The following is a 16,755-nucleotide window of genomic DNA, read 5'->3' as shown; positions in this document are numbered from 1 at the left end:
AAGTCAGACAAACATGCACTAAAGGCCACACAACTCTGCAGTCGCTAGTGTCGTCGTCTCACTATCAGGAAGTACTCGCTTCGATCAGGGGCTTGGAACTCTGTCTGTGGTGGATTGCATGTTCTTGCTTGAAGTGTGACTTTGTCACATTTACGACTATATGCATGATGTTTGATTTACATCATGGACTACATGCATGATAACATGCATAAGTTAGTCGTCCATGTTATGGATGACATATTTTAATTTACTTATTACTATGCAGGAACATGCAAATTCCACATAGAAAGTCCCAGGCCGGGATCGAACCGGGGACCTCGAGATTGTGAGACGACGACACTGACAACTGCACCATTGTGCTGCATGACATAACTTCAACGGAAGTCATACTTATAGCATGTCGTCCAAAATATGGCCAAAAAGTCATACTATAGCATGTCGTCCAAAATGTGACAAAAAAGTCAAACTACAGCATGTCGTCCAAAATATGATGGCATACTTTGGACAACATGCTATAGTATGACTTTTTAATCACATTTTGGACAACATTAAAGAAATATGATATACGTGCTATTTCTGACGACATGCTATAAGTATGACTTTCGTTAAAGTTATGGTAGCCAGCAGAGTGGCGCACCTGTCAGTGTTGCTGTCTCGCAGTCCGAAGGTCATTGGTTCAATTCCAGCCTCTGACAGTCTATGTTGAATTTGCTTCTTTCTGCAAAACTAATAACTTAAAAGTCCAGTTTATCGTCCATAACATGGATGACTGACTTATGCCTGTAGTCCATAATGTAAAACATTTCATTCAACAAGAATCCTCCACACACAAAGTTCCAGGCCCCCTGTCAGCGCTGGCTTGGAACTGCACCATTTTGCTGCCTTTATTGCATGCTTGCCTGACTTATATGACTTTTAAACATGTTAGGAAAGAGCGATCAACAGTGCAGTGGTTGGCATGGTTGACTCCCAGTCAGAAGGTTCCAGGTTCGAGCCTCGCTCTGGAAATGATGACATTAACATCAAGATGTAAAGTCACGTCAAAGGCAAGAATTGAACCTGGAACCTTCCGACTGGAAGGAGACAACACTAACCACTCCACCACAGTACCTTCTTCCATAAAATGTTTAAAAGTCATATAAGTGATGTAAGTCAGACAAACATGCACTAAAGGCCACACAACTCTGCAGTCGCTAGTGTCGTCGTCTCACTATCAGGAAGTACTCGCTTCGATCAGGGGCTTGGAACTCTGTCTGTGGTGGATTGCATGTTCTTGCTTGAAGTGTGACTTTGTCACATTTACGACTATATGCATGATGTTTGATTTACATCATGGACTACATGCATGATAACATGCATAAGTTAGTCGTCCATGTTATGGATGACATATTTTAATTTACTTATTACTATGCAGGAACATGCAAATTCCACATAGAAAGTCCCAGGCCGGGATCGAACCGGGGACCTCGAGATTGTGAGACGACGACACTGACAACTGCACCATTGTGCTGCATGACATAACTTCAACGGAAGTCATACTTATAGCATGTCGTCCAAAATATGGCCAAAAAGTCATACTATAGCATGTCGTCCAAAATGTGACAAAAAAGTCAAACTACAGCATGTCGTCCAAAATATGATGGCATACTTTGGACAACATGCTATAGTATGACTTTTTAATCACATTTTGGACAACATTAAAGAAATATGATATACGTGCTATTTCTGACGACATGCTATAAGTATGACTTTCGTTAAAGTTATGGTAGCCAGCAGAGTGGCGCACCTGTCAGCGTTGCTGTCTCGCAGTCCGAAGGTCATTGGTTCAATTCCCGCCTCTGACAGTCTATGTTGAATTTGCTTCTTTCTGCAAAACTAATAACTTAAAAGTCCAGTTCATCGTCCATAACATGGATGACTAACTTATGCCTGTTGTCCATAATGTAAAACATTTCATTCAACAAGAATCCTCCACACACAAAGTTCCAGGCCCCCTGTCAGCGCTGGCTTGGAACTGCACCATTTTGCTGCCTTTATTGCATGCTTGCCTGACTTATATGACTTTTAAACATGTTAGGAAAGAGCGATCAACAGTGCAGTGGTTGGCATGGTTGACTCCCAGTCAGAAGGTTCCAGGTTCGAGCCTCGCTCTGGAAATGATGACATTAACATCAAGATGTAAAGTCACGTCAAAGGCAAGAATTGAACCTGGAACCTTCCGACTGGAAGGAGACAACACTAACCACTCCACCACAGTACCTTCTTCCATAAAATGTTTAAAAGTCATATAAGTGATGTAAGTCAGACAAACATGCACTAAAGGCCACACAACTCTGCAGTCGCTAGTGTCGTCGTCTCACTATCAGGAAGTACTCGCTTCGATCAGGGGCTTGGAACTCTGTCTGTGGTGGATTGCATGTTCTTGCTTGAAGTGTGACTTTGTCACATTTACGACTATATGCATGATGTTTGATTTACATCATGGACTACATGCATGATAACATGCATAAGTTAGTCGTCCATGTTATGGATGACATATTTTAATTTACTTATTACTATGCAGGAACATGCAAATTCCACATAGAAAGTCCCAGGCCGGGATCGAACCGGGGACCTCGAGATTGTGAGACGACGACACTGACAACTGCACCATTGTGCTGCATGACATAACTTCAACGGAAGTCATACTTATAGCATGTCGTCCAAAATATGGCCAAAAAGTCATACTATAGCATGTCGTCCAAAATGTGACAAAAAAGTCAAACTACAGCATGTCGTCCAAAATATGATGGCATACTTTGGACAACATGCTATAGTATGACTTTTTAATCACATTTTGGACAACATTAAAGAAATATGATATACGTGCTATTTCTGACGACATGCTATAAGTATGACTTTCGTTAAAGTTATGGTAGCCAGCAGAGTGGCGCACCTGTCAGCGTTGCTGTCTCGCAGTCCGAAGGTCATTGGTTCAATTCCCGCCTCTGACAGTCTATGTTGAATTTGCTTCTTTCTGCAAAACTAATAACTTAAAAGTCCAGTTCATCGTCCATAACATGGATGACTAACTTATGCCTGTTGTCCATAATGTAAAACATTTCATTCAACAAGAATCCTCCACACACAAAGTTCCAGGCCCCCTGTCAGCGCTGGCTTGGAACTGCACCATTTTGCTGCCTTTATTGCATGCTTGCCTGACTTATATGACTTTTAAACATGTTAGGAAAGAGCGATCAACAGTGCAGTGGTTGGCATGGTTGACTCCCAGTCAGAAGGTTCCAGGTTCGAGCCTCGCTCTGGAAATGATGACATTAACATCAAGATGTAAAGTCATGTCAAAGGCAAGAATCGAACCTGGAACCTTCCGACTGGAAGGCGACAACACTAACCACTCCACCACAGTACCTTCTTCCATAAAATGGTTAAAAGTCATATAAGTGATGTAAGTCAGACAAACATGCACTAAAGGCCACACAACTCTGCAGTCGCTAGTGTCGTCGTCTCACTATCAGGAAGTACTCGCTTCGATCAGGGGCTTGGAACTCTGTCTGTGGTGGATTGCATGTTCTTGCTTGAAGTGTGACTTTGTCACATTTACGACTATATGCATGATGTTTGATTTACATCATGGACTACATGCATGATAACATGCATAAGTTAGTCGTCCATGTTATGGATGACATATTTTAATTTACTTATTACTATGCAGGAACATGCAAATTCCACATAGAAAGTCCCAGGCCGGGATCGAACCGGGGACCTCGAGATTGTGAGACGACGACACTGACAACTGCACCATTGTGCTGCATGACATAACTTCAACGGAAGTCATACTTATAGCATGTCGTCCAAAATATGGCCAAAAAGTCATACTATAGCATGTCGTCCAAAATGTGACAAAAAAGTCAAACTACAGCATGTCGTCCAAAATATGATGGCATACTTTGGACAACATGCTATAGTATGACTTTTTAATCACATTTTGGACAACATTAAAGAAATATGATATACGTGCTATTTCTGACGACATGCTATAAGTATGACTTTCGTTAAAGTTATGGTAGCCAGCAGAGTGGCGCACCTGTCAGCGTTGCTGTCTCGCAGTCCGAAGGTCATTGGTTCAATTCCTGCCTCTGACAGTCTATGTTGAATTTGCTTCTTTCTGCAAAACTAATAACTTAAAAGTCCAGTTCATCGTCCATAACATGGATGACTAACTTATGCCTGTAGTCCATAATGTAAAACATTTCATTCAACAAGAATCCTCCACACACAAAGTTCCAGGCCCCCTGTCAGCGCTGGATAGGAACTGCACCATTTTGCTGCCTTTATTGCATGCTTGCCTGACTTATATGACTTTTAAACATGTTAGGAAAGAGCGATCAACAGTGCAGTGGTTGGCATGGTTGACTCCCAGTCAGAAGGTTCCAGGTTCGAGCCTCGCTCTGGAAATGATGACATTAACATCAAGATGTAAAGTCACGTCAAAGGCAAGAATCGAACCTGGAACCTTCCGACTGGAAGGCGACAACACTAACCACTCCACCACAGTACCTTCTTCCATAAAATGGTTAAAAGTCATATAAGTGATGTAAGTCAGACAAACATGCACTAAAGGCCACACAACTCTGCAGTCGCTAGTGTCGTCGTCTCACTATCAGGAAGTACTCGCTTCGATCAGGGGCTTGGAACTCTGTCTGTGGTGGATTGCATGTTCTTGCTTGAAGTGTGACTTTGTCACATTTACGACTATATGCATGATGTTTGATTTACATCATGGACTACATGCATGATAACATGCATAAGTTAGTCGTCCATGTTATGGATGACATATTTTAATTTACTTATTACTATGCAGGAACATGCAAATTCCACATAGAAAGTCCCAGGCCGGGATCGAACCGGGGACCTCGAGATTGTGAGACGACGACACTGACAACTGCACCATTGTGCTGCATGACATAACTTCAACGGAAGTCATACTTATAGCATGTCGTCCAAAATATGGCCAAAAAGTCATACTATAGCATGTCGTCCAAAATGTGACAAAAAAGTCAAACTACAGCATGTCGTCCAAAATATGATGGCATACTTTGGACAACATGCTATAGTATGACTTTTTAATCACATTTTGGACAACATTAAAGAAATATGATATACGTGCTATTTCTGACGACATGCTATAAGTATGACTTTCGTTAAAGTTATGGTAGCCAGCAGAGTGGCGCACCTGTCAGTGTTGCTGTCTCGCAGTCCGAAGGTCATTGGTTCAATTCCCACCTCTGACAGTCTATGTTGAATTTGCTTCTTTCTGCAAAACTAATAACTTAAAAGTCCAGTTTATCGTCCATAACATGGATGACTAACTTATGCCTGTAGTCCATAATGTAAAACATTTCATTCAACAAGAATCCTCCACACACAAAGTTCCAGGCCCCCTGTCAGCGCTGGCTTGGAACTGCACCATTTTGCTGCCTTTATTGCATGCTTGCCTGACTTATATGACTTTTAAACATGTTAGGAAAGAGCGATCAACAGTGCAGTGGTTGGCATGGTTGACTCCCAGTCAGAAGGTTCCAGGTTCGAGCCTCGCTCTGGAAATGATGACATTAACATCAAGATGTAAAGTCACGTCAAAGGCAAGAATTGAACCTGGAACCTTCCGACTGGAAGGAGACAACACTAACCACTCCACCACAGTACCTTCTTCCATAAAATGGTTAAAAGTCATATAAGTGATGTAAGTCAGACAAACATGCACTAAAGGCCACACAACTCTGCAGTCGCTAGTGTCGTCGTCTCACTATCAGGAAGTACTCGCTTCGATCAGGGGCTTGGAACTCTGTCTGTGGTGGATTGCATGTTCTTGCTTGAAGTGTGACTTTGTCACATTTACGACTATATGCATGATGTTTGATTTACATCATGGACTACATGCATGATAACATGCATAAGTTAGTCGTCCATGTTATGGATGACATATTTTAATTTACTTATTACTATGCAGGAACATGCAAATTCCACATAGAAAGTCCCAGGCCGGGATCGAACCGGGGACCTCGAGATTGTGAGACGACGACACTGACAACTGCACCATTGTGCTGCATGACATAACTTCAACGGAAGTCATACTTATAGCATGTCGTCCAAAATATGGCCAAAAAGTCATACTATAGCATGTCGTCCAAAATGTGACAAAAAAGTCAAACTACAGCATGTCGTCCAAAATATGATGGCATACTTTGGACAACATGCTATAGTATGACTTTTTAATCACATTTTGGACAACATTAAAGAAATATGATATACGTGCTATTTCTGACGACATGCTATAAGTTTGACTTTCGTTAAAGTTATGGTAGCCAGCAGAGTGGCGCACCTGTCAGTGTTGCTGTCTCGCAGTCCGAAGGTCATTGGTTCAATTCCCACCTCTGACAGTCTATGTTGAATTTGCTTCTTTCTGCAAAACTAATAACTTAAAAGTCCAGTTTATCGTCCATAACATGGATGACTAACTTATGCCTGTAGTCCATAATGTAAAACATTTCATTCAACAAGAATCCTCCACACACAAAGTTCCAGGCCCCCTGTCAGCGCTGGCTTGGAACTGCACCATTTTGCTGCCTTTATTGCATGCTTGCCTGACTTATATGACTTTTAAACATGTTAGGAAAGAGCGATCAACAGTGCAGTGGTTGGCATGGGTGACTCCCAGTCAGAAGGTTCCAGGTTCGAGCCTCGCTCTGGAAATGATGACATTAACATCAAGATGTAAAGTCACGTCAAAGGCAAGAATTGAACCTGGAACCTTCCGACTGGAAGGAGACAACACTAACCACTCCACCACAGTACCTTCTTCCATAAAATGGTTAAAAGTCATATAAGTGATGTAAGTCAGACAAACATGCACTAAAGGCCACACAACTCTGCAGTCGCTAGTGTCGTCGTCTCACTATCAGGAAGTACTCGCTTCGATCAGGGGCTTGGAACTCTGTCTGTGGTGGATTGCATGTTCTTGCTTGAAGTGTGACTTTGTCACATTTACGACTATATGCATGATGTTTGATTTACATCATGGACTACATGCATGATAACATGCATAAGTTAGTCGTCCATGTTATGGATGACATATTTTAATTTACTTATTACTATGCAGGAACATGCAAATTCCACATAGAAAGTCCCAGGCCGGGATCGAACCGGGGACCTCGAGATTGTGAGACGACGACACTGACAACTGCACCATTGTGCTGCATGACATAACTTCAACGGAAGTCATACTTATAGCATGTCGTCCAAAATATGGCCAAAAAGTCATACTATAGCATGTCGTCCAAAATGTGACAAAAAAGTCAAACTACAGCATGTCGTCCAAAATATGATGGCATACTTTGGACAACATGCTATAGTATGACTTTTTAATCACATTTTGGACAACATTAAAGAAATATGATATACGTGCTATTTCTGACGACATGCTATAAGTATGACTTTCGTTAAAGTTATGGTAGCCAGCAGAGTGGCGCACCTGTCAGTGTTGCTGTCTCGCAGTCCGAAGGTCATTGGTTCAATTCCCACCTCTGACAGTCTATGTTGAATTTGCTTCTTTCTGCAAAACTAATAACTTAAAAGTCCAGTTTATCGTCCATAACATGGATGACTAACTTATGCCTGTAGTCCATAATGTAAAACATTTCATTCAACAAGAATCCTCCACACACAAAGTTCCAGGCCCCCTGTCAGCGCTGGCTTGGAACTGCACCATTTTGCTGCCTTTATTGCATGCTTGCCTGACTTATATGACTTTTAAACATGTTAGGAAAGAGCGATCAACAGTGCAGTGGTTGGCATGGTTGACTCCCAGTCAGAAGGTTCCAGGTTCGAGCCTCGCTCTGGAAATGATGACATTAACATCAAGATGTAAAGTCACGTCAAAGGCAAGAATCGAACCTGGAACCTTCCGACTGGAAGGCGACAATGCTAACCACTCCACCACAGTACCTTCTTCCATAAAATGGTTAAAAGTCATATAAGTGATGTAAGTCAGACAAACATGCACTAAAGGCCACACAACTCTGCAGTCGCTAGTGTCGTCGTCTCACTATCAGGAAGTACTCGCTTCGATCAGGGGCTTGGAACTCTGTCTGTGGTGGATTGCATGTTCTTGCTTGAAGTGTGACTTTGTCACATTTACGACTATATGCATGATGTTTGATTTACATCATGGACTACATGCATGATAACATGCATAAGTTAGTCGTCCATGTTATGGATGACATATTTTAATTTACTTATTACTATGCAGGAACATGCAAATTCCACATAGAAAGTCCCAGGCCGGGATCGAACCGGGGACCTCGAGATTGTGAGACGACGACACTGACAACTGCACCATTGTGCTGCATGACATAACTTCAACGGAAGTCATACTTATAGCATGTCGTCCAAAATATGGCCAAAAAGTCATACTATAGCATGTCGTCTAAAATATGATAAAAAAGTCATACTATAGCATGTCGTCTAAAATATGATAAAAAAGTCATACTATAGCATGTCGTCTAAAATATGATAAAAAAGTCATACTATAGCATGTCGTCTAAAATATGATAAAAAAAAAAAAAGTCATACTGTAGCATGTCGTCTAAAATATGATAAAAAAAACAAAAAAGTCATACTAAAGCATTTTTTTGATTATTTTGTCACTAATTCACCATAATTTGGACGACATGCTATAGTATGCCTTTTTTCTCCCCTATTTTGGATGACATGCTAAAGTCATAAGAAACCATATTACCCTTGAAGAAATAAATCTGATATGTCATGGATAAAAAGAATTGGACACAGGAATCTACGAATGCATACCAGAATTATTCATCACGGATTCCACCTGAAAGTTTAATCTCTGACCTGCTGCAAAGCTGGAAGACGGTCTCCGGTCGACCTTCCACTTCAGACTTGGAGTGAATCAACTCCCAGATGCAGCTGCTCTCCGTTCCTGTTCCTGGGAGGGCGATGAAATAAGGAGAGGCTTTTAATCACACAGACCAAATATGGTTTATGGTTTTCAGATGGAGATAAGGAGGGAGGGAGCTGAATAGAAATGCCCGAAGAAGGGTGTGTGGGCAAGAAGGGTGAGCTTAGAGGTGTGTGTGTGTGTGTGTGTGTGTGTGTGTGTGTGTGTGTGTGTGTGTGTGTGTGTGTGTGTCGGGAAATACGAAGGGGGAGAAGAAAGATTTAGTGGATGTACTTTGTGAGTGATTTAGTGGGATAATGCGTGTGCTGGCCTCTTACCTGCAGTATTTCCCAGCCTAACCTGCAGCGCAGAGAGCGGGATGAGCCAGCGGAACTTAAAAGGGTCCGAATCTCCGTGAGAAAGTGCCGAACGAGGGTTGGTCTGGTCATCAGGCAGGAAAAACACCACATGGGAGGAGAGGAAAATACAGTTTCACACCAACACAGCATCGGTGACATGGGGGAGAAAACAAGAGCAAAAAACACAATACTTACCATCTTTTTCTTCAGCTTGTTGTTTTCCCTGTAGACCAATATCACTGCTTTCTTGAACACTGGGGAGAGAAAACACGTCAGCGTCTTAGTTTTCACTGGGAATGCCTCTCGGGGAGCTGAAGGAGAGTAACTGAAGCCTCAAAGCATATGTCAGAGTTACAGTCACGGATATTAAAATTCACAGTTTGAGTGCTACTGCAAACACGATTCTGTCTTTCTTTACAAACCCCAACAAAGTTTTGAAACATATGACATGAGTCCATGAGTGAAATAAAACACTCACCAAACACGGTCAGCTCGGGATCTTTTCTCATGCGGCCCAGTGACGGATGAGGGTTGAGCCAGACCACTGAGGAATGCATGAGAAACTCTCCCATAGAAATCTCGGTGACCTGAGAGACACACAGGAGCCGGCAGAGCGTTTGAAACGGAGTCGGAAGAAGAAGAACAAGCCGGACGTTTCATGGCTGTGAGTTCAACACTGATTTTTCAATCCAATCTTCAAATAGTCTGTTTAAATACACTAAAAAACATACAGTACCATCGACAACATTATTTAGCATTCACTTTAAATATTTGTACTGTAGTGGTTACCAACTAAATATTTCATCAATTCGTAAATGTATTCAGTCCCTTGGGGGCGACGCAGAGGACGGCGTAAACAACATGAGCTGAAGCTCCACTCCGATGACCTCCATCACACTACAGTGATTGTGATAAGGATTTCGTATTTTAGTTGTTTTCTATGAGCAGCCCTTCAAGCAGGTCGCCACGTGTTGTAAAAGAATAACTTTTTTAATAGCTGGAGATAATAATTATAAATCTAATCCCAAATTGTGTATTCACCTCCTTATCGTGGCCGGTCTGCTCGGCAACGAGCTGATCAAACACCGAGCCGTAATCCTCGTAGATCTTCTGCATCTCATTGATGTGGCTGGCCACCTTCTCCATGGCTCTCAGAGCCTCTGCAGGGACAGACCAAACCGAGTGTTCACAGGGAGCACGTGTGTGTGTGTGTGTGTGTGTGTGTGTGTGTGTGTGTGTGTGTGTGTGTGTGTGTGTGTGCGCTTTGTATTACAGTAGCAGATTGTATTTGCTCGTTGTGTGTGCATTATGTACTGGAAACAATGCTGCTGCTCGCGTGCCAACGTTTGTCACTTAATGTTCACATGCATGATTTACCAACACGACACCGAAATGCTGAGTGTGACCACGGCCTGTATTTATAGCGCACCACGTACATGTGTGTCTATAAATGCACGCGTGTTTCTCCTCCTACCGGTGAGGTGGTAGTGCTCCTCACTGTCAGCGTCCGTCAGGGAGACCAGCTCCCTCAGCAGCAGCGGGTACTTCAGGACCCTCTGCACCGGTTTGATCAGGTACGACTCCAGCGTGGAGGAGTGCTGCTTGGTGGGGTTCCTCGCATCCAGGAATTCTTTGAAGGCCCGATCCGTCTTAGCTAAACAAAAACACACACACATGCTGAATTAATATGGATCTTTCATCAGTTTACCATCTTTGTTTTTGTTGTTTATATTTCCTGATGTACTCTAGTAACCTCCATCATATATAGTGAGAGACATGTGGCTTCATAGTCGAGCTCAGGTCTCAGGTAAATGTGGGTCAGGGCAGAATCAGGGTGTCCAGCAGGGGGTAGTGTAAACACCTGCTACTGCATCCATTATACTCCATGTATCAAATCTGAGTCATCATAAGAAACTAAGGATCAGGTGGTTTTCAAAGCAAAAGAAAAACATGATCTTGCAGAGTTGTAGTGAGTTATTTGAATACTTGTGTTGCCTCGTTTATAACCTGGCAAAATAGTCGAGTTGGGACTTTATGCTGAAGCTAACGGTGTCATGTGAAATGGAAAGTATAACACATGAAGGGCTTTCCGTAAAGGTGATGACATTTTCCCTGAGCTGTATGCTTCCGCAGCACCTACCGAGGGGGCCATTAAAGTATTAATTATAGCACTCCAAGCCTCAGACAGGCAGCTGCATCGACACCTCCCAGAGTAATTGGCAGGCAATTAACGAGTCGACAAATAAACAGGGAAACTAAGGCAACCCAGGGCCCTTGGCATGACGGGCAGGGGAGGAGGGTGATGAAGATGGCAGAGATGGGCATATAATTACTTAAAGGCTAACACCCACAGACTTCTGCATGTCCTTGGATCAGCTGGATGTTCTGTCACGCTGAGCCGACTACGTACTCAGAGTGCTGTGCAACTAGTGCCTGTTATAGCGCGCTGCTTTTATCTGTAATATGTAGTTATTCTGCTCCCCGTTGTTCTAATATCCATTTGTGTTCATCAACTACAACACAGTACAGCCCATCATTTAAAGCTTGGGTTAAAGGATCGGGTGCATAAACCCTGTGAAGAGTGTTACTTTGAATCTTGGAGCCATTTAGTACCGAGCTGACGTAGAAAAATCCCTGGGCCAAGATCACAGGTGCTTCTGAAAAAGACAATCACCTTTGACCATATGAATCTCAGGTACATTCACACTTCGTATGCAATTAACTTTAAAAAAAAAAAAAAAAACTAAATCCATTTGAGTGTGATGCTAATCTGAGGATATCCTTTTGTTTACATGTAGGAACAATCTGTCATCCAAATGGTGTGCATCTATAAAAATGTTATTTTCATAAACTGAAAGCTCTTCCATGCACCAGCACTGTTCAATAACCATATTTGCCACACTTTATTCTTATCCAGTTAATTCTGACCCATCAGAGACTTCAGAGTGTTTTTCTCCTGTCTAATCCCATTAAATGTCCATCCTGCTGCTTACTTCGAGGAATATCTCACACAATTCTGGTAATGGTGCAGATTTAAGCAGCACAGGGGAGGCCATTTGCGCCCCCCCTCCCCTTACGCCGTCCTCCCACGTCGGCAAAGAAGCCAATCTTCTAACATTTCTCTCTGTACTGGGCAGCAGTCCCACATAATGGCAGAGAGGCCGCCATCTCAGTGGGCATAAATCAACTTTAAAATTTCCACTCTGTCACATGCTGTGGGAGAAGCAAGGAATTATTAGGACACTAAGGTTGTCACGGTCACATATCAGCTGCTCGTGGACAAGGTTATCCAAAGTCTGTGTATAAATATCAGCATGTATTTGTTTAAAGTTGATCAGTTTGTGAGGCAGGTTATAGCTTCAAATGTGTTGAAACTATAAATCACAAAGTGAAAGCTGGACAACACGTCCCTGTTTTCTGTCTCATGTAATGTGTGTGTTGGATGTTGGAGAAGGAGCAGGACTTGCAGTAAAACGGAGAGGCATCACTCACCTCACTTCCATCAACTGTCTCACTCTGGGACATTTACTTTCATACATAATTGATTTGCTTCCCAAAAGAGAAGTCCACAGTGAGTGCTGCGAGGTGTCGCTGACGCAACACAGGTGCAAGGAAGCTGAATTTATCCGGGTGTGGCCCACTTTGGATCAGATGTATTTATCTCTCTGTGCAGCAGCAGTGCATTTAGGCCAGCAGGTATTCTGCATGTGTTCAGGTGTATGTCCTACCTCTCTCCAGGACCTTTTGGACTTTGATGTGGTTGGCACAGAAGCCGCTGTAGAGCTTGAAGTGGTCGGCGTAGTAGAGGAACGAACCCCCCAGAGAAAACAGCAGCTTCTTTAAAGAGGATGAAAACAGAGACAGGGACTGAGTGTCGCACATAGATGGAGAGAGGAAGTGGTTCTACACAGAGCGAGAGAGAGGATGAAAGAGTGTGAACATGGGAAGTCCTGACCGGATCACAGTGTCCTCCGTCTCCTGGGAGACGATTCAGACTCTGTCCTCTGCCTCTCACCTAACCTCTTGAGTTCACAAGCTTTCAGCAGCTCACAATCCAACCAGTGAACCGCCGCCTCGATCAATAGACCCCACACCTTGTCATGTCAAGCCTATAAATCAGCCTGCGGTGCGACTGTTGCAACACCTCAATTATTTATAAACCCCAGGATCTTAAAGATCATGTCTTTCTTTGGAACAGCAGCTAAAATCACCTGGTTTGCTAATTGTTTTGTATACTCATGAACTCCACACTGAATCTGCAGACATGCGATCAGTACTGCGATATGTTCCTTTGTTCATCCCACCTTGAACTGCGACGGAGTCTCCAGGGTGTTGAAGTCGGGCGAGGAGGCGATCCTCTCCTCCAGCGTCTGGAGGAAGACCCTCTGGAAGTCCAGCATCTCTGGCAGGCTGCCGAACAGACTCTCCATCTGAGACGGAGGACAGGTGAGGAGGGAAAGTAGAATAATGGATGGAAGAAGAGGGAGTATGAAAATGTTGATGGATAAGACGGAATGAAAGGAGAACAGCAGAGGTGGAGGAGTGGGGGGGTGGGGGGGTGGGGTGGGGGCATATGAGACTACTTTAGACAAAAAAGAGCCAAGATAGCTTGTGATTCATAACAGTCAGTCAGACAGGCACCCTGGAGTGTTATAAAACCTCCACTCTGATGGCTTCATCTCTGACAAAGGCACTTAAGGACAAGCTGCAGTCCTGCTAGAAACGGACCAACTGGTTCAGTTAAACACTCGCTCTCCGCCGCATACAGAGCAGACAGGGTCTCCACTTCCCTTCATTAAAAGCCGTTTGGGGGCTAACGTGTCCTTGTCCGTCCCATAATAGCTTTTTAATTTGCCCCAGCGCTCAGTAACCTATCGACGAGTATGTCTTCGGAGGGACGTCCCGTGTTCGAGCGTCGTGCCTGGCAGAGATGGAGGCGTCTGCAGCAACACTACATGATGCCAAGTTGAATTTAAAGGGTTTATAAATGGAGGAAAATCTTAATGAGGAACATGAACAGAAATGTGTGGGCAGCTATACGGTGGCAAATTAACCTGAGGTGAGCGCTTCAAGGGTGGGCTTACACTAACGCCAGCCTTCATTAGCGCGTCCCTGTGGAAGGCTGGAAGGTCAGTGTAGGGGAATGCTAATGTATCCTCCAGGCACTCACAGTGTAATGAGGGAGACGCAGTTCATCTACGGGTAATAAACACGCCATGAATCTGACGTCCTCCAGAGAACCAGCAGGACACGCCTCTACACCTCTACATACGTGTTCAATAGTTCATACACACACCTCTACACCTCTACATATGTGTTCAATAGTTCATACACACGCCTCTACACCTCTACATACGTGTTCAATAGTTCATACACACGCCTCTACACCTCTACATACGTGTTCAATAGTTCATACACACGCCTCTACACCTCTACATACATGTTCAATAGTTCATACACACGCCTCTACATACATGTTCAATAGTTCATACACACGCCTCTACACCTCTACATACATGTTCAATAGTTCATACACACGCCTCTACACCTCTACATACATGTTCAATAGTTCATACACACGCCTCTACACCTCTACATACATGTTCAATAGTTCATACACACGCCTCTACATACATGTTCAATAGTTCATACACACGCCTCTACACCTCTACATACATGTTCAATAGTTCATACACACGCCTCTACATACATGTTCAATAGTTCATACACACGCCTCTACACCTCTACATACGTGTTCAATAGTTCATACACACGCCTCTACATACATGTTCAATAGTTCATACACACGCCTCTACACCTCTACATACGTGTTCAATAGTTCATACACATGCCTCTACATACGTGTTCATAGTTCATACACACGCCTCTACACCTCTACATACGTGTTCATAGTTCATACACACGCCTCCTACCTCGTCCAGTGTGAGGAAGGTTTCGTTCTGCAGGGGTTTCAGGTAGATCTCGAACAGGCAGGCCAGGTCCTGCAGAAAGGAAAGACAAAATCCAAAAGAAGGTCAATGACAAGAAGTAAAACATTATTCCTTCACCTGCTTTTCCTTTAAAACCCGTTTCATCATCAGATCAGCCTTTTATAACCTCCAACCGTCTTCATCCTGCAATCACCTCCGTCCTCCTCTTCCTCCCCTCTTCCTCCCCCCACTCCTGTAATGTGGCTGTAGCTTGTCTTGGTATCAGTGGGGGTATTTCTCATTAGGTTGATTTATGAGCCTCCTCCTCCTCCCATCCCCTCCCCCACCTCCCTACCCCGGCTGGTGGTGCATGGATCCTGGTGAAAATGCCCACATCAAGCCACTCAGAGAAGACAATCTACTCCCTCAATTACAATTGAATGGCGGGTTGAAGAAGAGGCGACTAAATGAAGAAACGAGGACACGAGGAAGAAAGAGGGGGAAATGGCAGACGTGACAAGTGTCCTAGAGACGAGACGATCATGATTCTGGCTTTAATGTGCATCAGGGGGAAGACGGTAGGGGGAGGGCTGTCTCTACCGGATTCACAGGAAACATGTCACCAATGAACACAATTCATTATAGTAAGTACCTTACATCTAAAAATGTATAATTAAACTTATAAAAAAGGGAATTTGGAGCAGCTTTATAAATCTTTAGAAAGCATGCGGTCATGTTTAAGAAAATAAGCATGCTGGCTTCTTAAAAGGAATTCTTGTGGTCTCACCTTCACGTAGGACTTCTCCGTGTCCACCAGCTCCTGGATGACCTTGCGTAACCTCTCCGTGGCACTCATATGCTTGTGGCAAGGTCTGAGCAGGGCGGCCTCTCCCTGGGGACCCGACCCCAGCTGGCCTCCCTGCCTCACCGAAGGTTCCCTGGTCTCATCCATCACACCCCCCGTGCCCGAGCCGGGCCCCTCCTGGAAGGACTGGTAGAGGGTGCACACTGTGTCCACGCTCTGCAGGGGGCGACAGAGAGGGGGAGGCAGGTGATTTAGGTTCGGAAGCTCAGGGATTATAACTGCTCGATAAAATGAGGATCGCACTCGTTATGAGAAACTGCACACACACACACACACACACACACACACACACACACACACACACACACACACACACACACACACACACACACACGTGTGTGCCCGCACAGAGCACTTCATTTAAACATTCACTAATGATTTCAGATTCAAAGCTGTATAAAATAATGATGTATACAGTTCCACACTGTCTGCGGTCAGTGATCCTCCTGGGTATACTAAGAGCGTTATGGAGATTTAGTTATACACTCTATGCTAATTGGTTTTGCATCCAAGATTTTGTGCATCTGAAATACTGACTGGATATCCCAGCAGACAGCATTACACAACATTTCATCATTGTTTGTCACATAATAGACCATCATGCAGCTTTATGTCACATCAATTCCAGAAAATCTGACATGCCAG

At 43.7% G+C, this 16,755-nt stretch overlaps 1 protein-coding gene across 3 annotated transcripts in view; it reads right to left on the bottom strand.

Annotated features, from left to right (window-relative positions):
- LOC138199737 (rho guanine nucleotide exchange factor TIAM2-like) overlaps positions 1-16,755 on the bottom strand; it is an 84,753-nt gene that overhangs the window by 12,351 nt on the left and 55,647 nt on the right. For all 3 annotated transcript variants that reach the window (XM_069151894.1, XM_069151895.1, XM_069151896.1), the window contains 10 exons: positions 16,033-16,266; positions 15,249-15,317; positions 13,620-13,745; positions 13,044-13,152; positions 10,790-10,969; positions 10,357-10,475; positions 9,794-9,902; positions 9,511-9,569; positions 9,295-9,397; positions 8,911-9,004 (listed from right to left, as the gene is read on the bottom strand). In XM_069151894.1, coding sequence (XP_069007995.1) covers positions 8,911-9,004; positions 9,295-9,397; positions 9,511-9,569; positions 9,794-9,902; positions 10,357-10,475; positions 10,790-10,969; positions 13,044-13,152; positions 13,620-13,745; positions 15,249-15,317; positions 16,033-16,266 — 1,202 coding nt within the window. The remainder of the gene's footprint in view (positions 1-8,910; positions 9,005-9,294; positions 9,398-9,510; positions 9,570-9,793; positions 9,903-10,356; positions 10,476-10,789; positions 10,970-13,043; positions 13,153-13,619; positions 13,746-15,248; positions 15,318-16,032; positions 16,267-16,755) is intronic.

The sequence above is a fragment of the Embiotoca jacksoni genome, unplaced genomic scaffold (assembly GCF_022577435.1).
Source record: "Embiotoca jacksoni isolate LCO1_2020_lvr unplaced genomic scaffold, fEmbJac1.0.p SCAF_18, whole genome shotgun sequence".
In the NCBI taxonomy this organism is placed as follows: Eukaryota; Metazoa; Chordata; class Actinopteri; family Embiotocidae; genus Embiotoca; species Embiotoca jacksoni.
Note: the sequence above shows the minus strand (reverse complement) of the source record. Positions and strands in the feature narration are given on the sequence as shown.